The sequence below is a fragment of the Dioscorea cayenensis genome, chromosome 15 (assembly GCF_009730915.1).
Source record: "Dioscorea cayenensis subsp. rotundata cultivar TDr96_F1 chromosome 15, TDr96_F1_v2_PseudoChromosome.rev07_lg8_w22 25.fasta, whole genome shotgun sequence".
NCBI lineage: Eukaryota > Viridiplantae > Streptophyta > Magnoliopsida > Dioscoreales > Dioscoreaceae > Dioscorea > Dioscorea cayenensis.
The window spans coordinates 5,808,231-5,830,325 of record NC_052485.1 but is presented as its reverse complement, the minus strand read 5'-3'; the positions used below and the strand labels follow the sequence as shown (position 1 = coordinate 5,830,325).

Below are 22,095 nucleotides of genomic sequence, written 5' to 3'. Positions count from 1 at the left end.
TTTGTACAAATAACTCTCTCAAAATTTTATTTTTAAACTATCTTCACAATAGGATAGTGGTAATTTATTTACCTCCCCAATTGAGAGATTGAGATTTTAAAATCTCCATAACTTAAAATAAAATTTTTTTAAAAAAAATCCATAACCTCAAACTCATGAAATCTTTGAGCATGTCTAGATATCTTGAAGATTAATAAAAAAAATCAAAATGAAAAAAACATTTTAATAACATTCTACTCCCACTGTTCATTTTTATCTGTCATAAATCCGTGTTCCTTTTTATCTGTCATTTTTTAACATCAAGAAGCATTATGTGAATATATAAATTTTGGGTAATTTTGGAAAGATAACTAATTTTTTTATCAAATTATGTGAAATAACCAACTTTCTGAGATTCGCTTATTTACGACAGATAAAAAAGAATGGAGGGAGTATTTAACAACATTAGTTTGAAATTTTTTTAAAACAACCCTTATGATCTGAAAAATTAAAATACATCTCCCAATATACCTGTAGATCACATAGGAGAGAAAAACTTTGAAGAAAGAATTATAAAGATTTCACGGAGTTACATATAATTATGAAAAAAAAAATGAGGGAGTTTTCGGGTAAAGCTCAAAGTTTCAGGGGGGTCTATATAAAATCTCTTATATTCTCCCTCCTCTTCGCGGTTCCCTCCTCGCGAACTCCTCGAATGCATCATCAATGGCGACCATCCACCACTCTCCCATCCCTTTCTCCCCTCTCTTCAACCCTAAACCTCTTCATCACCACCACCACCACCTTCAATCCCCCTTTCCCAAGCCCAAACCCACAAACCTCTCCATTTCCACTCCCTCTCGCGTCGCCATCGTCGAGCACAAAGCTCCCGACCATCACCAGCTCCGCGCTCTTCTTCGCCTCGCCTCCCGTCACCGGGACCTTGCTCTTGGCCGAGCCATCCACGCCCGCATTACCAAGAGTCAGCACCATGAAGACACAGGTGAAATAACCCATCTTTTCAACATTCTCATCTCCATGTATCTCAAAGTTGGCCGCCTCTTTGATGCCCGCAAGGTGTTTGATGTTATGCCTTTTAGAGATGTTGTTTCTTATTCCTCTCTGGTGTCCGCGTATGCCAAGTGTGGATTGGAGAATGATGCAGTTGAGCTTTTTGATGAAATGCGTGAATCTGGGATTGAGCCGAATGAGCATAGTTTTGTTGCAGTGCTTACGAATTGCATACGAAGAATGAATGACCGATTGGGTTCTCAGGTTCATGGGTTGGCAATCAAAAGTCTTCACTGGTCTTGTGTGTATGTTGCGAATGCAATAATGGGGTTGTATGTGAAGTGTGGGCGTTTGGATGATGCTCTTCGGGTATTTGTTGAAATGCCTGAGAGGGATGTGTCATCATGGAATGCCGTTATTTTGGGTATGGTTGAGGATTTTAGATATCGTCAAGCATTTGAGGTGTTTCATGATATGAGAATGGATGGAATTGATGGAGATCGTTTCTCGTTGTCTACCCTTTTGACGGCTGTTTCGGAGGGGTTTAGCTTGGTTGAAGGACATGCTGTTCATGCTTATGCTCTTAAGGTTGGGTTGGAGCTTGATATAAGTGTGGGTAATGCGCTTGTAGGGTTCTATACTAGATTTAGATGTTTGGAGGATGTGGTTGACGTGTTCCAAAGAATGCCGGTGAAGGATGTGATATCCTGGACTGGGATGCTTACGGGGTTCATGGAATTTGGTATGGTGGAAGCAGCTTTGGAGATCTTTGATCAGATGCCAGAGAGGAACTCCATTTCATATAATGCCCTTTTAGCTGGATTCTGCCGAAATGGTGAAGGTTATCGAGGCCTGGAGTTGTTTCAAAGAATTATGGAGAATGGTGTGGAGATATCAGATTTCACATTGACGAGTGCTATTAATGCTTGTGCATTGTTCTCTGACAAAGAATCTAGTGAGCAAATACATGCATTTGTTGTCAAGGTTGGGTTCAGATCAAATCCTTGGATTGAAGCAGCTTTGCTGGATATGTGTGCCAGATGTGGCAGAATGGAAGATTCACAGAAGTTGTTTAAGAATTTGGTCCATGAAGAAAGCTTTTTGGTTGCATGGACTTCTCTGATTTGTGCATATGTGAGAAATGGACAACCTGATGAGGCATTGTCCCTTTTTAACACAATTTTAAAAGGCAATGATGCAGTAGTTTTGGATGAAATCATGTTGGCTACTATCCTTGGAGTTTGTGGGACCTTGGGATTTGAAGAGATGGGAAAGCAAATCCACAACCTTGTTATCAAATCTGGGGTCTCATCCGATTCAGCAGTATGCAATGCAGTCTTAAGCATGTACGCAAAGTGTGGGAACTTGGAAGATGCAATTTGCCTGTTTGGTTCAATGCCCCAACATGATATAGTGACGATGAATGCATTGATCAATGCTCACCTCCTCCACCGGCAAGGAGATGAGGTTTTGTCTATCTGGGGTGATATGGAGGAGTTGGGTGTGAAGCCGGATGGCATTACCTTTCTTTTGCTAATCTCAGCTTGCAAATGTACAAAATCAAAGTCCATTGATACCTGCTGGAGGTTGTTTCACTCTATGGCAAGCTCTTACAAATTAGAGCCATCATCTGAGCACTATGCTGCCATGGTTGATGTTCTAGGCTATTGGAGTTGCTTTGATGAAGCAGCGAAACTGATTCATAACATGCCTTTCAAACCAAATGCATTAGTCTGGCGTGCTTTACTTGATAGCTGCAGACTTAGATCAAATATTACTCTGGGGAAGCAAGTCATCCAAGAACTACTTGTTATGGAACCACAAGATCCATCAACATATGTACTTGTGTCAAATCTTTATTTGGCTTCTGGTAGATGGCACTGCTCGGAGAAGGTGAGGGAGGAGATGCGAGGAAAGGGGTTGCAGAAACATCCAACACGTAGCTGGATTATTCATTCAAAAATAGTTCACTCCTTCTACACAAGAGATAGATCACATCCGCAATCCAAAGACATTTACAGTGGTCTCGAGGTACTGATATTGGAGTGCATGAAAGCTGGGTATGAGCCTGATACAAGCTTTGTATTGCAAGATGTCGAGGAGTATCAGAAGAAGGATTTCCTATGCTATCACAGTGCCAAACTGGCTGCTACTTACGGGCATCTTGTCACAGAATTGGGACAACCGGTGCAGGTTGTGAAAAACATTCGTCTATGTGGAGATTGCCACACATTTCTGAAGTTTGTTTCATCTGTGACTAGGCGAGAGATCTCTTTTAGAGATGCCACTGGCTTTCATCGTTTTAAGAATGGCAAGTGCTCTTGCGGGGATTACTGGTGATTGAAATGGAAAGATTGTTTGTTACATATGATCTCTTTTACCCATTTTGTCAAGTGTAGAGATAATTGTACATTATATTAATTCAAGGAAAAAATTGAGAAAATTTTCCTCTTATCATCCTTTTCTTTCTGTGATACATACTGATGGTCTCAACTTGTTGCTGAAGATTAGAGAACACTTCCAAGAAGAAAGTGAAAGGTATGTGTTTCACTAAATGTTCATTTTGTTTACTGTTGCTTCAGAGCAAATCATTTTAATAGTCAATTAATAGAGCTTTTCGTATTTATCAGCTTCTAGATGAATGATGTCCGATAGAGCTTTTAGACATGCTAGCTTACGAATGCTTGAATAGCATCATCAGCAGGAACAACACCTGGTATTGTTGTTGCATAAACGTGTTTCTTATGCTTCTGAATAGTTTATAGACCATTGATTTTTAGGCTCAGTACAAATCATTAGTGCATTTCATCTCTTATTAGAAAACTAGATCGGAAGAATGTATCGCTTGTTCTACACCAACCTGTTGCACATTCTGTATATTTTGGTGAGCAAAAAATACATATTTTTTGGGTGAACAGAGCTCACACTTTTTTAAATGTACAAGAATTTAATTTGTTTCATCAAATAAAATAGATTCATCTTGCCATGACCTTCATGTGCAATTTCTCATGAACTATCCGTTATAGTACAGAAAAATGAACAATATCTGCAGTGTAAGCTATGTATATATGGAAGAGCTTGGCATTCTCTAAAATAGTAAGACCTTTGCATGAATCAACAGGAAATAGAAAATGATCAGCCTGAGTATTGTGTCAAATTGCCAGTTGCCTAATGATTAGCCACTGGCTGCTTATTCCTTGTTGAATATGCCAAAAATTGATTTAATAGCATTGATGGCATTCTCATTGATAAATGATTCATCATACTTCTTCATCAGGGGCTCGAATTCTTCAGCAGTTCTTACATTGGCCAAGTCAGGATCAGTCCTAATTCTCTGCAGCAACAGGTGTCAGATGTATAACATTAAAATCCATCAGGTAATGGAATTGAAAGGTTCGTCACCTTGAAATCGTCATATCCTGCTTTTAATGCTTCATCTAACGCAGAAATTGCAGCTTGTATCTACCAAAGGAATTGAGGATAACAAATTCTTCAGTAAACCATCTGTGTTTCAGAATGAAAAAAAAGAACTTTTAGCTTGTCATTTCACAAATACCTGATTTAGCTTGGAATAGCAGCATGCTACATTGTAACAAGCCACCGAGGTTTCATCAGTTTCTGGTTTCGATCCTAAAACTGATTCAAATTTCTCCAATGCTTCCTCATATTTCCCACTCCTTTGTTTCAGGGAAAGTACAGTCACCAAAAGATATTTGAATGTAGTGCAACCGAATTCAATCAACTTACTTGTAGAGCTTTAGACCTTCACTAAGGTCTTTCTCCCGGCGCTCCTTCCGTTCCTTCTTCCGCAGGTAATTTTGCACCTGCAAATCAGTTTTTCGATATTTAGGAATTCAATCATATCTGCAAATTTGTTTCATTTTGCTTCATTGATCATGGAACTTACTTGAATTTCTCTCACTGTGTTACTAATCACACCAGAATTCCTCTCGGCTCTTATGATCTCTTTCTCTGTGAGCTCACCACCATCCTCTATCTTCCCTGCATCTCATTTGAACACAACATGAATTTTGACAAACATTCAAACAACCATAATTTGCATAAATTGCATAAATTGCATACCGTATCTCTTCTCCATCTTCATCAGCAGTGGTCCAATTCTCTGTCTAATAGTGTACATTGTCCTTCCATACTCTGCAGCAGGCCATATCTCTTCTCCAAACACAGCACTGCACAAAGAGATGTATATAAAACAACATGTTCATATTATTTTCCAACAACTTAGGACACAAACAGAGAATGTAACCTGGTGGCGATGACTTTGTCTCCGACAGTGAACTTCCCGGACTTATCAGCAGAGCTCCCGGGAGCAATGGCGTCTATGTAAGTGCCCCCATCTCTCCCCTTCATGAACCTCAAACCATAAGGTTTGTCCAACTCCACCTCATACTTATCTTCTCCTCCTTCCCCACCTTCAGACTTTGATGGCTGAGACTCAGTAGCTGGAGTTGCTTTGGCTACAAGCACACTAAGCTTCATTGCCCTGCCACTGAGTGAACAACATGCTTGTGAATCAGAGAAAGGGAAGGCCTTGTTGATCAATGAGTACTTGGTGAGCTTTTTTCTTGGAATTGGAGAAGATAAGCAGAGTGATGGGTTGGTTATTGAAGTTATGGACATTGTTGGTTTGCTTGTTTTCTCAGCTTCTTCTTCTTCTTCTTCTTCTTCTTCTTCTTCTTCTTTCTGTGTCTCTAAAGCTTAAACATGAAGTTTATGTGAAGTTTATGTGTATGGATGGAAACAGTTAAGAGTTAGAGAGAAGAAAGGAGATATGGAGAGAAGAAGAATGGTGTGTTCTTGTGGTTCATTTTAGTTGGAGTATTCAAGACTAGGCACGCTTGCAATGGAGGCCTCTCATCTCACCGTTTGGTAGGGCCTATCTTTTTATTTCTTTTTATTTTATTTTATTTATTTTAGGTGTAATTCCCAAAATGGTCCCTGTACTTATGCAAGTGTTTCTTTTTGGTCCCTCTACTTCAATTTATATCTTTCATGTCCCTCTACTATTTTAATTGGGCAATCTTAGTCCAAATATAGACGGACGTTTTTTCTCCCGTCTGTAATGGCTGACGTGGATTAATTTACGCTTACGTGGATTAATTTATGATGATGTGGATTTGTTTATGTTTTAAAATATATTAAAAAAAAAATCTTTTTTAATAAAAAAATATATTAAAATAATAATAACGGTTCGGATCTTTTTGTTTGGATCCAAACCCCGTTCACCCAACTCTCATCCTCGTCATCCCCGTTGAAGAACTCAAAACCTAGTTTACTCTCCCAATTCACCGCCGATCGCCGTCACCTTCGTCCCCGTTGGAAGCCTTTAAAACCCGACATTTATCCTTGCTCATCTCAAGACGCCGTTGTTGTGCACCCATTGAGGCGTCCCAATTGCGCGCAAGGCCCCGATTAGGTACCCTTCACTTTCTCATCTCAGTCCATGGTGGAAATGTCTCCATCAATGTGCTATAATTTGCCATTATGACACTATTTTGTTAAAATTTTTAATATGTTCTGGCTTGCATTGGAATCCTACTCTTGTTTTTTATTGTAGTTCATATCCTGTAACTTGTTAAGTATTAAAGGTTTTGTGTGTGTGAGAGTGGGGACCAGAGAGATGATAAAATTATTTTAGTAGTTGATAAGCCAGTTAATGTAAGTATTAAAGCATGGGAACTTCTGTTTAAGATTAGTTCATAGAATGCTTTCTTTTCAATAAAGTATGGTTTATTTACATTAAAAAAAAATCTATATGTTTACAGGAGGAAGAACTTGTCAAGTTTTGTCATTAATTGTATACAAGGAAACCAAAAGGGCAATTGTTACACCAAGTAACAAAGTCCAGAGTAGTGAGGGTCACATCTTAGATCAATTTGCAATAAAAAAAAATGGTTAGAAAGGACAAAGAATTGACCAAACCACCATTCACTACACTCTTCATAAAAGTTAATAATTTGGAGGAAGACATAAATTATGATTGCTAATCAAACATACATCAATGGATCATGGAGAGTCCTCGGAGATAGGAAAGGATCCATTAGAGTCTTTGCGTGATAAGGTACATCTTCATATTAATGTCTAATTCTTGCAAATAATTAATTAACTTCTTTTTGTCAGAAAACATCATCTCAATTTTAAGAAAAATCCCATTTACAGCAGCCCATTATTATAGTTCATGTCCTATAACTTGGTTAGTATTAAGGGTTTTGTGTGTGTGAGAGAGTGGGGATTAGAGAGATGATAAAATTATTTCAGTAGTTGAGAAGCATGATAACTAAATCTGTTTAAGAATTAGTTAATTATTATCATAGTATAACTTCCTTTCTTCATTCCTTTTAGTTGTATCTAATTTCTAACTGATAAAGTAATTAATTAGTTTGCATTTATTTGTTGTGTGATATACCATCCAAATTGGCATTTGTCATGCCCACATCCAAATTGGCACTGTTTCTTTAAGTGAATTAGATTAATTTTTTATTTTTTACTTTGTCGTGGGCCTTGTGGCTTGCATTAGCATGATATTGTTCTGTTTTATCATAAGTTGTAGTTAATGTAATGTAATTTATCATAGATTAATTTATCTATGATTGGTAGTTTGTATGCCTAGTAACATAGAAACAATGAATGGTTGTGTGAGGATGAGGGAATGCTCAACATGATTTGGTCCTACTTTTAATAAAGTAGTGGGGACCACAAAGAGATGTTTCAATTTAATACAACTTAGTACGATTTTTTTAAAATGATATGATACTAAATTTATTTGTTGTACAACTTGGTAGATTTTTCCTTGACAACTTCCTTGCATTTATTTGTTGTGCAGCATCATGGAGGATTACATAATTAAGTACCATCATGGAGGGATAATGTTAAAAGAAGATGCCAAATATGTCAATGGGTCAGTTGTGGAATTTGCAGTAGACCCTGATAAATTGTGTTATTGGGATATGTTAGGAGATTTGAAGGAGCTCGGGTATGATATTCAGAGATGTTTCAATTTATTTTTTGTGGATGATGGGAGGACACTAAAAAGTATTACGAATGATGAAGGTATTGTATCTTTATGTGATAAATTAAGAAGGCATGGCACAGTAGATATTTTTGTTGAATCATTAGACATTAGCCATGAGGATACCTTGCCAGATGTCTTATTGCCTAATTCTCAAGGTGTTGTGGAGTTGGAAATGGGTGAAGATGATGATGATAGAAGTAGCAGTGCCTTGGGTGAAGATGATGAGGGTCAAGATGATGAAGAAAGATTAGTGAGTGTGCCCTTTATTAACTATAGCTCAGATGAAGATGAAGAAAGAAACCAAGCTAGGGATAAGGTGGCCAAATATATCCAACTTAAGAAAACAATCCAGAAGGATGTTTGTGAAAGAAACAATGAAGATGGAGATGCATGTAGACTTGGTAATGTTTCAGAATCCAGTGCAAGAAACAATATGGCATCTACGATTGAGAGTGGTAAAGTGATTGGGTATGAGAGTGATTATATAGACTCCTCAGATCCTGGCAGTTATGAAGAAACTAGTGGGAATTCTGATGCCGATGATGCAATTAGGCATAGGTCTAGTAACAAACACTATGATCCTAATGCTCCATTGGCTGAATTTTTTTTAGACCTTAGGTTTGTAGACCTAAAACAATTTAAGAGGGAGCTTGTGGAGTTCTCAACTAGAAAAGGGTTTGAGTTTAAATATATTAAAAATGATGCAAAGAGGGTGAGAGCTAGATGTTCTGCTAAGGGGTGCAAATGGTTGATTCTATGCTCATGGTGCAATGGGAAAAAGTTGTATGTTGTTAAAAACTATATTGCAGAACACTCATGTCTCCTCAAGGCTACAAAAAATAAAAGGGTAACTTCTAATGTGGTTGCGAGAAGGTTTGGTGATATAATCAGTAGCATGCCTTTCATTAGGCCTAGCAATTTAAAGGTGATGGTTAGGAGAGAGCTAGGGGTTTTTGTTACAAGCAAAGTATGCAGAAATGCCAAGGGTTTGGTGCTCAAAAAAATTGAAGAACAATTTCGGGAGGATTTCAGGGTGCTGCACAATTATGCAATGGAGTTGAAGGACACAAATCCTGGTACTAATGTGGTCATTGTCTCTAAAAGGAAGAATCCAAATGAGCTACCTATGTTCCAAAAGATGTACATTTGTTTAACAGCTACTAGAGAAGGGTTTATTGCTGGCTGTAGGAGGCTTATAGGTTTGGATGGGTGTTTTTTGAAGGGTTTAATGAAAGGCATGCTTCTAGTAGCAGTAGGAAGAGATGGGAACAATCAAATGTTCCCTATAGCATGGGCTGTGGTAGAGAAGGAAACAAATGAAAGTTGGACCTGGTTTATAGAGCATCTCAAAGTTGACTTATGCATTGGCGATGGACTTGGATGGGCTATTGTCAGTGACATGCAAAAGGTTTCCTAAAACTTTATTTAATTTTTTCCTTCACCTGAAACTTAATTTTAATTGCATGATTGTTTTTTATACAGGGTCTAATCCATGCAGTGAATGTACTTTTACCCCTAATTGAGCATAGGATGTGTGCGAGGCATGTTTATGCTAGATGGGGGAAGAAATATCAAGGTAAAGAACTTCAACTTCATTTTTTTGAGCTCGTGCCAGTCAACTAGTCGACCCGGAGATGCAAAAGACATTTGCAAAATATGAGAAATCTAAAGGGAGGAGTGATGGCTGTGGATGAATTATTGGAGAGATGGCCAATTAATGGTTGGTGTCAAGCTTTTTTCAGTGACCTGATTAAGTGTGAGAGTATAGATAACAACATGTGTGAGACCTTTAATGGGGTGTTGTTAGAAGCCAGGAGCAAGCCTATAATTTCCATGTTTGAAGATATGAGGAGATATGTGATGACTAGGGTTGTTGTCAAGAGAGAATATGCTATGAAGTGGAGATTTGATTGTGGCCCCAACATTGTTTCCAAAATTCAGAAAGAAAGGAGTAAGAGTGTAAAGTGGCAGGTGGAATGGAATGGAGGTACAAGCCATGAAGTGTTTTTGGGATGACCTAGTGCAACATGTGAGAGAGGTTTATGTTATTAGATTAGCTAACCGAGCTGCACATGTGGAAAAATGGGATAAAAAGTGGTGTCCCTTGTCGAGCATGGCATGGTCAGTAATTGCATTTTGTGGTGAAGACCCAGTGAATTATATCTCTGACTGGTTCAAAAAGGAAACATACTTAAGAGCCTATCAGTTTACTGTAAGCCCATTAAAAGGCAGGACATATTGGCCAATAAGTGAAGCAGGTCCACTATTGCCACCTATAGTTAAAAGGATGCCTGGAAGGCCTGCAAAGAAAAGGAAAAGGGAACCACTAGAGAGCAAGAATAGAAGCACAACAAAACTTTCTAGGGCAGGCAGGGTTATGAAATGTGGAATATGTCATACTCAGGGGCACAACAAAGTTGGGTGTCCAAGAAGAGTTAATATTGTAAGTTTCTCACATCTCTTTTGACTAGCTAATCTTTATTCTCATTTTACTTAATTGGGCATACTAATCATAATGTAGGCAACAAGTGATGGCTCCCAGCTTGATACACCCCAGACAACAATTGATACAACAATTAATTCAACTAGGCAAGAGACACACAGAGGAAAATCTATTGGTACTCAATCATCAAAGGGACAAAACATTACAGCTAGATCAAAGAAAAATCAGAAGACAGTTATTTTGAGAGTTAGTAACAATTCTCATGGTTCAACAAATTACCGCCCATTGATGAATTTTCTTTCATGTAATATGTTGTGTTAGTTACAAAAGGATGAAAATTTGTTTTGTTAATCATTTGTAGGGTGCCCACACGGGTGAATTTATTATTGGAAAGGAACCAACGCCTGGTTATTCATTCATTACTCCCAGTGGATTAATGGTAATACATCTTTTCCCCCTTTTAAATCCATCTTACTAAACCATGTATCATTTTTTGTGTTACTAAAACATGTTCTCTGGTGAATATCTAATATCTAATGCTCAGGAAAAAAGGAATAGGATGGCTACTCAAAAGGAAAAATGTAATGAAGAAGGAGCAAGCCAGCCTATATCTACAACAATTGAGGTTCCAGACCACTTGTCAACACAACAAAGTATAACAAGGGATGCAAATACAGAAGATCCTCATATCTGAGTCAATAGTTATGCTTGGTTTTTTTTTTTTTTGTCTCAATCTGCACAAATGATGTGTGAAACCTAATGACATGCAATTTTGGGATGCTTTTTTTGTAACTGTATGTCAGTATGGGCCACATGATCATTGGTGATAAACTAATGTTGTTGCTCTGTTACTCAATTAAACATGTACCAATGTCTGAAGTGCTTGGATGTAATATGTAAAACAAAAATGCTTGGATTTATAAGTGTTGTTAAGAATGTAGTTTTTTGTAACAGATTATGAGTGTATTTTTAATATGAAATTGTGTAATTTCCAAATTAATATGATCAATGAAGTACATGTGTTACCTTTGTTTATTAATATGTGTAACAAATTTTGAGCAGATGGAAGTTTGTTTTTTATTTCCTTTACAATTTTAGATTTTTATGACACCAATAATTTATCTGTTGTTAAGGTGAGCAACACATTACATGGTTGTCATCCAATTTCACATTACTTGTCACTTGTGTACTCTCTTTACTCTAGAGTGTAGAATGAAAGACAAGTATTTTTGTTTTTTTATGTATTTTTAAACTCAACCGATTTTTGAATCTTTGTCCCGACAACACCTCAATCTCATTTTTATTTAATTCTTTTTAATTCCTTTTTATTCTCTTATATCGAAAACACAAAATTACAAATTTAGTCACTTCATCGAGCAAAAATCGGAACAATAGATACATCACCAAAAACAATAGATACAATGGAACAAAGAAATTATGAAAAATAAAATCATTAAAAGGAACTTATGCTCAAACATCAAGCACAATGCCTCATTTAGCCATTTGTTATATGTTTTAAAAATTGGCTATTTATCGGTCTCGGAGCATGATGGTGAAGTCTCGACAACGAGTTGCTATGGGGTGGACAATATTGGGGAATTGGAAGGAGATAAGGGTGATGGTAAGGATGATCGTGGGATTGATATCTGTGAGAGTTTCACCATGGATGAGGAAGATGATGAGCAAGGATAAATGTCGGGTTTTAAAGGCTTCCAACGGGGACGAAGGTGACGGCGATCGGCGGTGAATTGGGAGAGTAAACTAGGTTTTGAGTTCTTCAACGGGGATGACGAGGATGAGAGTTGGGTGAACGGGGTTTGGATCCAAACAAAAAGATCCGAACCGTTATTATTATTTTAATATATTTTTTTATTAAAAAAGATTTTTTTTTTAATATATTTTAAAACATAAACAAATCCACATCATCATAAATTAATCCACGTAAGCGTAAATTAATCCACGTCAGCCATTACAGACGGGAGAAAAAACGTCCGTCTATATTTGGACTAAGATTGCCCAATTAAAATAGTAGAGGGACATGAAAGATATAAATTGAAGTAGAGGGACCAAAAAGACACACTTGCATAAGTACAGGGACCATTTTGGGAATTACACCTTTATTTTAAGAAGGAAAGCACAAAGCTTGGTTACTGGACACTTGGTAGGAAGCATATTCTCAATTTCTTGTCAAACATGATGGCATGTGTCACTAATCTCAAAGCGACATGGGTGGTCTATGATGTTTTAAAGTAGCTTAGTATATCTTCTTGTAATATGGTTTCTTTAGTTTTTATTTTTTATTTTTAATTTCTTTATTACATACATGCCCCTTGCTAACCCTTATAATACACATGCGCTCTCAAAAGCTCTTTAGTTTTTTCGTTGCATGTATATATAGTCAGGTACTTAATTGGATATTGTATTAGATTATTTTACAAAAATTTTCTTTCATTTAAAGGTTTGAGTTTTTATAGATAAATTCATTTTTGGTTCATCCAAATTGTCTCAATGTTTTGTTTTATTTTTATATTTTTAAAATGTTTAATATAATCCATAAATTAGTTTTTTCTTATTTTATCATCATATCAAATATTTAATATGGGTTTCATCTTTCTATTTTTTTAGGATAAATATGGCTGTAATTTGATAAAAGTAAATAGTGATACAAAAGTGGATTAAATTTTGTCATCTAAAAATAACAGAGTTATGGGAATTAAGATATATTTTTTGGTAGGCGCCATGTTTTTTTCCCCATTTTTTTTCAAATTTCATTTGAATTAAAATGATTGTTTTACCAGGAGGTCACTCGAGGGATTTCACCACTTCTTTGATGATGTGGATGTCTTAAAGTCTTTTTCAACAAGCCGATGGCACGCAATTTATCTAGTTAGCACTTCCACATCACTCATGGATGCCACGTCAACACTCATGTGTCACAAAACCCTCTTCTTCTCGGGTGAGAGAGAAAGGGGGAGATGGGCTTTCCTCATTCTAGCAAGGAAGAGAGCAAGTGCGAGAAAGTAGAGGACATGGCCTTGCAGTCTTCGACAAGCAAGAAGGAGAGACTGCTGACCTATCACTATGGCAACACATCTTGAGAGAGTTGCATTCTCCTTGCTTTAGTTTCTTTTTTTGGTTAATATGTTGTATTTTTTTTCTTTTGGGTTATTGTTTATTCAGAATTGAGAATTGACATTTGGTTTATTCTCTATTTATTGTATTCTCAATTGCGTTTGTTTTTGAATGAGTTAAATTTTAGTTGCAAATACATATATATATATATATATATATATAGCGATAAAACAAGCAGTTTGAAGTAAACTGGGTTTCCCTATGATAGTATATTTTGTCAACTCTTACATTTCACTAAACTATGAATAATTTCAGTGAATCAATTTTATTTTAAGTATACTAAAAAAAAAACTCAAATAATTAAATCTGCGAAGAAGAAGAGCTGAGCATGCATTCGTGAAAACGTGGAATATATTCATTCAAATTTGCAACATGAAAGTATTCTAATAAATATATTCATTTATATCGGAAAGCCAATTTAAAATTTACAAAATATGTCATAATAATCAGCATCCTCAATTGACAGTATTTTATTGAAACTACAAGGTTACAAAACATATTTACTGTAGAAGTAAAACTATTCTATCACTAAATGTTACGCCCCAACTCGCCGGACCGGCACACGAAAACCATAGCGGCAACCCGGGGAGGGATTCACATATCACTCAACCCTCGAGTCACTACAAGACTAACAAAACCCTGGATTTCCATAATCCTAATCACAAATAACAAGAATACATAATATATAAGCAATGTAGTACAACAATAGTACAAATGAAGCAACAAAATCAAAACCTAATAATGGAGTTCAAGAAATATACTAGTCACAAATACAACAAGGTTTTCAAGAATAATAGACAACATACAAATTATGCATATAGAGTGTTAAGCACTCTAGAGGATTCATGTCCTTATACAATGCAACATGTTCAAGAAGAAACATACATAAAACTGGAAATAAAAAGGATATATAGAGAATGCCCAGCACTCCGCCTCGTCATAACACTACTGGCCGCTAAAGCCTCCAAGGGAGGGAGAGGGTGAGTAACCAAAGTCACTTAGTGAATGCGTTATCACAATCCTAAAAGAATATAAAAACAAGTCGATGAATTGTCAATAACCAAACTTTTATAATAATACATATAGCTCTAAATAATTCAGCATGTATATATATATATATATATATATATATATATATATATGAGAAACATTGTTAGCATAAAAGGTTCATTTGGCTTAAAGAAGGGTTTTCATGTTTAAAAAATCATAACCGAGTATAATACAAGTTTTTAATACATTACACCATAAAACTTGTCATAAAATCCATTTTTCTTTTCAAGAGTATACAAGGGATCATAACAAAAAGAGTTGATCACAAGAAACATGAATTTCTCAATTACCTATGTTTACATCTCAATCAATCGATCAATGGTCTAGATAGCCCCCTAAACAATAGTTGTGGCCGCAGCTAAGTACAGAACAGTCAAGGCCCTAATGTCCTTGACATTGACCCACTTGGTCAGTGTGGTGATCCTGGACTCCCAGTGCACATCCAGTCGGGCCTCTACGCACCACCTGAGGTGAATAAATAAAACCATGTCCTCCACGCCACCTTTATAAGCTAGCCCGTGGAGACCCCCTACTGCAACAGGCGGGTTACAATCTCATCACCATCAAAATCACCTGTAGGCGTATCAATAATACCATCCATGTAACTCATATCTCATGGTCCCTATCTAGGAAAATATTCAAATGTCATGAATGAACATCATTTCCATATACATAAATGCCACAAGTATAATATGAGTATAAAGTTTCACACTTCATTTCAAACCAATATACCAACATAGTCATAAGTATTCTCATCAAACATCAGAGTTTCTCTCATAATTCAATAGCATAGAAATTCATTTCCAAACCAATCAAAGCATCGATTCATGATGATAAAACCATGGAAAACTCTCAAATAAAGCAATGAAGATTTTTAGGTAATACTCTAATAGAATTATGCAATCACGTAACTCACTCACAACTTAGGTGATAAAAACCTTAAGCAAGCCACTCCTCCTCCGGCTCCTTACCTCGCAACGAGCCCTCACCACCTAACCAACCATACACACACACACAAGAGCAACTAGGAAGAATTAAGCAAAGGAAATCATAAATGAAACCCATGCTTAACAATGTCATGCAACCATAACAAGACCTAGGGTAGGCTCAAAACTGGGTTCAAAGGTTTCCAAGGATTTCCTAAGGGTGATTGGCATCAATTCAAACCAAAAAAGCAAGGAAACAAGAATGGCTTTCTGAAGCTACAGTGACACTACATTGACCATGAGTTTCAGTAAGAAATGGTTCAAAGATACAACCAATCATGGAAGAATAATAATGCAAACATTCTCTCAAGTTCTAATAGCAGCAAGCAAGAATAAGAACAAGGATCAAGCCTTCAATCCTATCCCTAGATCCATCCATCCATCAACCCAACAAGGAAGACAAAGAGTAGAAGAAAGCTTACCTATAAGTTCTAGGAGAAGGATGATGGATCTTGAAGCTCCAAACTAGCAAGAAGAGGGAGTCATCCACCTTTCTTCTTGCTCCAAAAGACACCAAGGGATGAGAAGAAGAGAGAGAGAGAGAGAGAGAGAGAGAGAGAAAACAAAAAAACAAAAAAGAGAGCTAAAGAGAGGAAGTGAAAACATAAGGGAAAGAGAAGCTCTCAAAAGGATTAAAAAGGCCTGGCCTAGGCCTAGGCGTACCATGTGGCCCGTAGGAGTGCGCTTGGGCTCACCCTATGCCCACATCTCAGGCGCCGGTTGCCTGATGGCTGCCTGGTAGCCTCAACGGCTGCCTAATGGGTGCAAGCACGTGGCCTGGTCTTCAGTCCAAGCCAAGAAGGCGAACACGCATGTGCACGCTCAACTGCGTGAGTCCAAAAACAACTCGAACGCACTCCAACGGACTCAGTCTAAATACCGAGGAAAAAACAAACGAGCTCAAATAAAACTTCGAGTCAATAGACACAAAAAAACCGAAACACCACACTAAATTTGCAGATTTATAAAATACTACGAAACAAAACCACTCTTAAAACTTTGGTGGTAGCTCATAGCTACAATTTGTTCCAGAAAGAATGGTGGAGAATGTACATCAAAACTTTGTGAGCCACTTAAGCAAGGTTACAAATATGCTATCATAAAGAGAGAAAAAAAGACAACTTTCAACCAAAGACATCCACATAGAAAGGATAGTTGCAAATCCTTCAATAAGTCTTCTAGTATGATTCAGATGAAGAAGCAACAACTGCAATTCCTGGTGGTACCTATACTTTCCTCCTCTTGCAAGCACCTCTTACTTTGTTCTTTTCTTTAAGATCCTTCTTTTTCCCTTGAGATTTAAGTACATGAGCTCTTGTATCATTAGATGCAAAAGATTTGTTTGGTGGATTTTTTTTAGGCTTGCCCACTTCTGTTGCAACTTTTTTTTCATTTGTCCTTGTTTTTTTTACCCTTCTATGCAATTCTTGCCTCTTCCTTTGAGTTTCTCCTGAAGATGTTGCTTTATGAAGTGTTAGAATAGGATCTATAATTACCTAGAATGTCTTAAAAAAACAAAATTAGCAGAACAATCAAGCTCTAAAGTATGTTAATTACCTGCGCCGCTCACTTGTGAAGCAGGTTCCTCTGAGGCTTGTTTATCAATTTTTCTAGATGATGTTTCAATTGTCTTTCTTTTTAGGGCCCCTCTTGTAATTATTTCTGACCTCTTGAATTGAGTTTTCAATGCAGGTGGTGCTGTAGGGAGGGTTTGCTCAGGTTTTGTATGTACCTTGAATGTTATAACACACACACACACACACACACACACACACCAATTAGTTACATGAATATTCAGGCCCTAAAGAATAGTAACATTTGCAAGACTAACCTGTGACATGGGATCTCCCGAGACTTGTTTATTAGCTGTAGTTTCATTTGCCAGTGCTTTTTTTCCCGCTACTGTACTTAATCCTCGCCTCCTCACTATATTTTCTTTTATGGGTGTTGTTTCAAGGAATGTTTTATTTGCAGTCGTTGTCTCATTTATCAATGCCTTTTTCCCCCTTATTGTTCTTAATTTTGGCCTTCTCACTTCAAGTTCCCCTTTGTGTGTTGCTTCAATGAGGGTTTTGTTAGGTTGAGACATTACCTACAATGAATTAAAAAAATAAAATAAAATTAGTTAACATAATCAATAAAGCCCTAAAGTACATCAGCCAATTGTAAGACTCACCTGTGACACAGGATCTTCTTGGGGTTGTCTATTTGTTGCATCTTTCTCATTTTGATTTCTTGTCACTAAAGTATCAACCTTGCCATTTGCACAGAGCACAAATTAGATCTCTAAAAAAACAAGTGGATGCTCAAAACAGAAACATACCATATCCTGCTGATTGCCATGGCCTACTTGACTTTCTTGTCCACTTGAACTTTCATTCCTTCCCTGCCATACATACATATTAAATTAAATTCATAGCAATATTAGTGCGGTATATAATATATATATATATATATATATATATTAAATTCACAAACAAAGAGTAGACACTAACCTGAACTCCATTTAGTTCTTTTTCTTCTTTTTCTTCTTCTTCTTCTTCTTCTTCTTCTTCTTCTTCTTCTTCTTCTTCTTCCTCTACATATTTTAATAGTTTAACCCTACTTAACTGATCCACACCCACGCCTTCATCATTGCAAACATTAGCTCCTACTCCATGAACATTGGCACCATTGGCAAGTCTAACACAAACATATACTTCCTTACTAGACCCAACAGATATTGCCATTTTCAAGGCATCTAAATCAGTTTTTACTTCTTTCAAACCTTTTTCCTCACTAGTGACATCTAACCACCAAATACTACAACCCTCCACATCTAACTTAAATTCTTTAGCCATGCTTATTAGTTCAAGTCTGGACATTTGATCAGCACAACAATAATCTACATACCCGGCCATGCCTTCTATTTCATCCACCATGTAATGCAACCGTATTGTGAATAATTCAGCATTTGGTACTGAAAAAAAATATCTCAATGTCAATGACTGTACATGGTAGGATAGTGTGAGAAATAAATCTATGCAAATGTTCTTATGTAGCTTGCATACGTTCACTAGTACATTTTCCTATAGCCTTAACATGAAGTCAGGCTTGCAACATATTCAATGATGACAGAACATGCACAAGTTTTTTGGGTGAACATGAACAAATATTTTGACAAACATTGCAATAAATGCTATACATGACAACAACCAATTTACTTCAGGCATCTATGGCAACTAATGTAAAATACTTATTTACGCCAAAACACACATTTTTGTTGAAACCTTCAAGCATTAATGGCAACTAATTTAAAATCATAGAACATGACATGCATCATGGAAACTAATTTTAAATATATAGGGAACCTAATTTAATATACTTGGATGGCAACAACTAATTGAAAACACAATTTTTGTAACCAAGCCACAAATTCTTATAACTTAAAATTATAACTTCCAACTCAAAATTAGTAGATGACAACCAATAATGAAATTTAAGTTAAAATAACTGGAAGATGACAACCAATTCATAGTTTCATTCTTCTTGTCAAGGTCTAAAATCATAAAACTTGCCTATGCAACCAAGGAACTAATTTTAAGCATCAATGACAACTAGTTTAAAAATACAAAGATGACAACAACAAATTGAAAACTTTTTTATTATTATTAGGAGAAGTATTAAAATCATAAAACCTAAAAAATGACAACTAATTTAAAGCTTTCTTGTTGTTGTCAAGGCCTAAAATCGTAGAACATAAAAAGATGCATCAAGGAAACTAATTTTAAATGCTTAGGGAACCTAATTTAAAACTACTGGATGACAACAACTAATTGAAAACATTATTTTTGTTTAAAACTAGTAGATGATAACAACTAATTATGCCAACTAATTTAAAACTAGTAGATGATAACAACTAATTTAAAACTTTCCTCATGTTGTCAAAGCCTAGATGTTCCAAGTAAATTAGAACACCTTGAGGTCATATGCAAAATTATGACATGGCACTTTGATAAGTAAAAGCATCAAGGAAATTGATTTCAACCAAATATGCTCCAAGGAAATAGAATCACATGGCAACTTGATGAGTAAAATTATCAAAAAAATTAATTTCAATCATCTATGACAAGTAAATTAATCGCATGGCAACTTGAGAAGTAATCAAGGAAGTTAAGTTCAACCATCAGAGACAAATAAATTAAATCACATGGTAACTTGAGGAGTAAAATCATCAAGGAAATTAATCTTAGCCATCAATGACAAATAAATAAAATCACATGGCACCTTGACATGAAAAATCATCAAGGAAATTAATTTCATCCATCAATGACAAGTAAATTAAATCAAATGGCACATTGACATGTAAAATCATCAAGGAGATTAATTTCAAACATCAATGACAAATAAGCTAAAATACGTAGATGTTCAAACAAATTTAAATTAGATGTTCACAATGAACTTAAAACACCTGCTTGATGATAACTAATCTAAAACACCTACTTGATGAGAACTAATTTCATCCACCACATGGCACCTTGAGAACATGTACAAGTTTCATTGTTTTATTGCTCATGATTTTGAATAATTTCAAGCATCAATGACATCCACATTTACTTGTGTAAGGATGGAACTATTTTCTTGTAATTGTTATTAAATTAGACTTTTATTTCCAACTATTTACAATTTATCTTGATTTCTATTAGTGTCTTATGGATTCTTTCTTACAATTCATTTTTATCAATTTTTACTTTTTCTTTCTAGAGAATGACTTCAGTTTATAAATATTAGTCTCATATTTTTTGCTTATAAAAATTTTACATACTCTTTTGTTGGTTACATGGGAGGACAAATGCTATAGCAAGTTAAGAATATTACAAAATATGCATTTTAAGGAAGCAAAGTTGAACTACATAATATAACTACTCTATAAGAAGATTATATTTTATTTTTATTTGGACATAGACAATTAATGACAAATCTAAGGAATTTCATGTCATACATGAAAACTTGATTGATATACACTACTGATTATTATATTGTTTACAAATAGAATTCTATAACTAATGTTTACATGTTGATTATTATATTGTTTATGACGCTATAGATTATTATATTCGTGTACATGTCAAACTACATATTTTCTTGATGTCCTTCCAATGTTTCCATGCTAAAGTTTCTAATGGTGTTATCAAATTTGAATTTGGCATCATCTAGACATGCACATAATACTATGCACTTTTTTTCTTAACAAATAGTGCACACTTTAATTATTACATGTGTTTTTCATTAGAAGGATGTTTATTTGAAGAGTAATGTTCATGATTTCTAAGCAATAAAAGCTATTCATTACTACAATACATATATTATTCATATTTCCATCGTTATATTGGTTATAACTCCCTCCTAATACTATATACTTTATGAATTCTTCAATAACAGTTTGAAAAAAGAAGAACTCACTACATATTGACAGTTTTTGAGGCAATGTTTGAGAGTTTCATGTCATTAAAGCAAAAGGGAACCAATTAACAACTACAAACCCTAACTTCGCATAATCCTCTAATTCAAAGTTCAAAAAGAGTGCATGGTTTAGGGTTTTGGGAAAAAAAAAACACTTACAATAGGCCGGGGCTTCCTCCCCATCCCACCTTATCTCCCAATTAACTGCCATCTTCACTTGTGAGCCCTCTTTCCTTCTTGCTATCTGACGACCACGGCCTCGTCCTCCTCTGTTAGCACTTGCTCTCTCCCTCACTAGGTTCAAGAAGGCACGCGCGCTCACTATGCCATTTCTTCCCCTCTGTCTCTCTCTCTCGGTCCCAGGAATGAAAAAGATTTTGATGGCTACCTCTCAAGAAGAAGGGGCTTTTATGACACGTGGAAGGGGGTTTTGTAACACGTGACATGTCTACTGACATGGACAAACTTTGGTGATGTGCCTAACAATGGTGACATGGAAGAGCCACCTAGGTAAACAATGTGCCATGCACTTGATGACAAGGACTTTCCAAAATCCACATCATAAAAAAGTGTCAGAATCCCTCAAATGATCTCCTAGTGAAACAAAATTGAAATTAGATAATTATTTTGATAAATTGAAGTTTGTACCCTCAATTAAAAAATAAAAATAAAAACATAGTTTGGTGTCCTACAAAAAAATTACCTGAATTAGAGACCAAAAATAGCTTTTATATTTTTTTTAGAGGAAAGTAACAAGATTTCTTTGTTAATTTCCTAATTGAGCAAAAACTGCTTTAAGTTATTGATCTTCCCATAATATCCTTCCTTTTCAATATGCATACTTTACAGTCCAACTTTTTAGCAACGGTGTGATAATAAGGTTGAAGTTACCATGTTGTCCTCTACCGTAGGGATGCAAGTGGGGCGAGGCAGGGATTCCCTGCGGGGGAGAAATTCCTCCCACTCACTCCCCCACTAGGATCCCTGTGAGGTTGGGGAATCCCCGCGGGGTCGAGAAA

At 36.0% G+C, this 22,095-nt stretch overlaps 3 protein-coding genes across 4 annotated transcripts; 1 reads left to right on the top strand and 2 right to left on the bottom strand.

The window, feature by feature from the left end:
* Positions 1 to 672: 672 nt before the first annotated feature.
* On the top strand, positions 673 to 3,643 carry LOC120276811 (pentatricopeptide repeat-containing protein At5g03800). Of its 2 annotated transcripts, XM_039283527.1 has the most exons (3): positions 924 to 982; positions 1,080 to 3,528; positions 3,621 to 3,641. In XM_039283527.1, the coding sequence occupies exon 2, from the start codon at positions 1,162 to 1,164 to the stop codon at positions 3,328 to 3,330; it is 2,169 nt and encodes a 722-aa protein (XP_039139461.1). In that variant the 5' UTR covers positions 924 to 982; positions 1,080 to 1,161; the 3' UTR covers positions 3,331 to 3,528; positions 3,621 to 3,641. The 2 variants fall into 2 exon arrangements, with proteins under 2 accessions (XP_039139460.1, XP_039139461.1); XM_039283526.1 differs by having other exon boundaries at positions 673 to 3,528; positions 3,621 to 3,643.
* A 208-nt stretch (positions 3,644 to 3,851) lies between these two features.
* LOC120276847 (protein MET1, chloroplastic) lies at positions 3,852 to 5,814 on the bottom strand. Its single transcript, XM_039283570.1, has 7 exons — positions 5,258 to 5,814; positions 5,074 to 5,180; positions 4,898 to 4,992; positions 4,738 to 4,814; positions 4,547 to 4,667; positions 4,393 to 4,452; positions 3,852 to 4,324 (listed from the first exon to the last, which is right to left on the bottom strand). Exons 1-7 carry the CDS (start codon positions 5,629 to 5,631, stop codon positions 4,181 to 4,183), a joined length of 978 nt encoding a protein of 325 aa, XP_039139504.1. The 5' UTR covers positions 5,632 to 5,814; the 3' UTR covers positions 3,852 to 4,180.
* An 11,046-nt stretch (positions 5,815 to 16,860) lies between these two features.
* LOC120277630 lies at positions 16,861 to 21,317 on the bottom strand. Its single transcript, XM_039284487.1, has 7 exons — positions 21,236 to 21,317; positions 18,277 to 18,593; positions 17,958 to 18,020; positions 17,811 to 17,888; positions 17,466 to 17,726; positions 17,192 to 17,366; positions 16,861 to 17,084 (listed from the first exon to the last, which is right to left on the bottom strand). Exons 1-7 carry the CDS (start codon positions 21,285 to 21,287, stop codon positions 16,861 to 16,863), a joined length of 1,170 nt encoding a protein of 389 aa, XP_039140421.1. The 5' UTR covers positions 21,288 to 21,317.
* Positions 21,318 to 22,095: the final 778 nt, after the last annotated feature.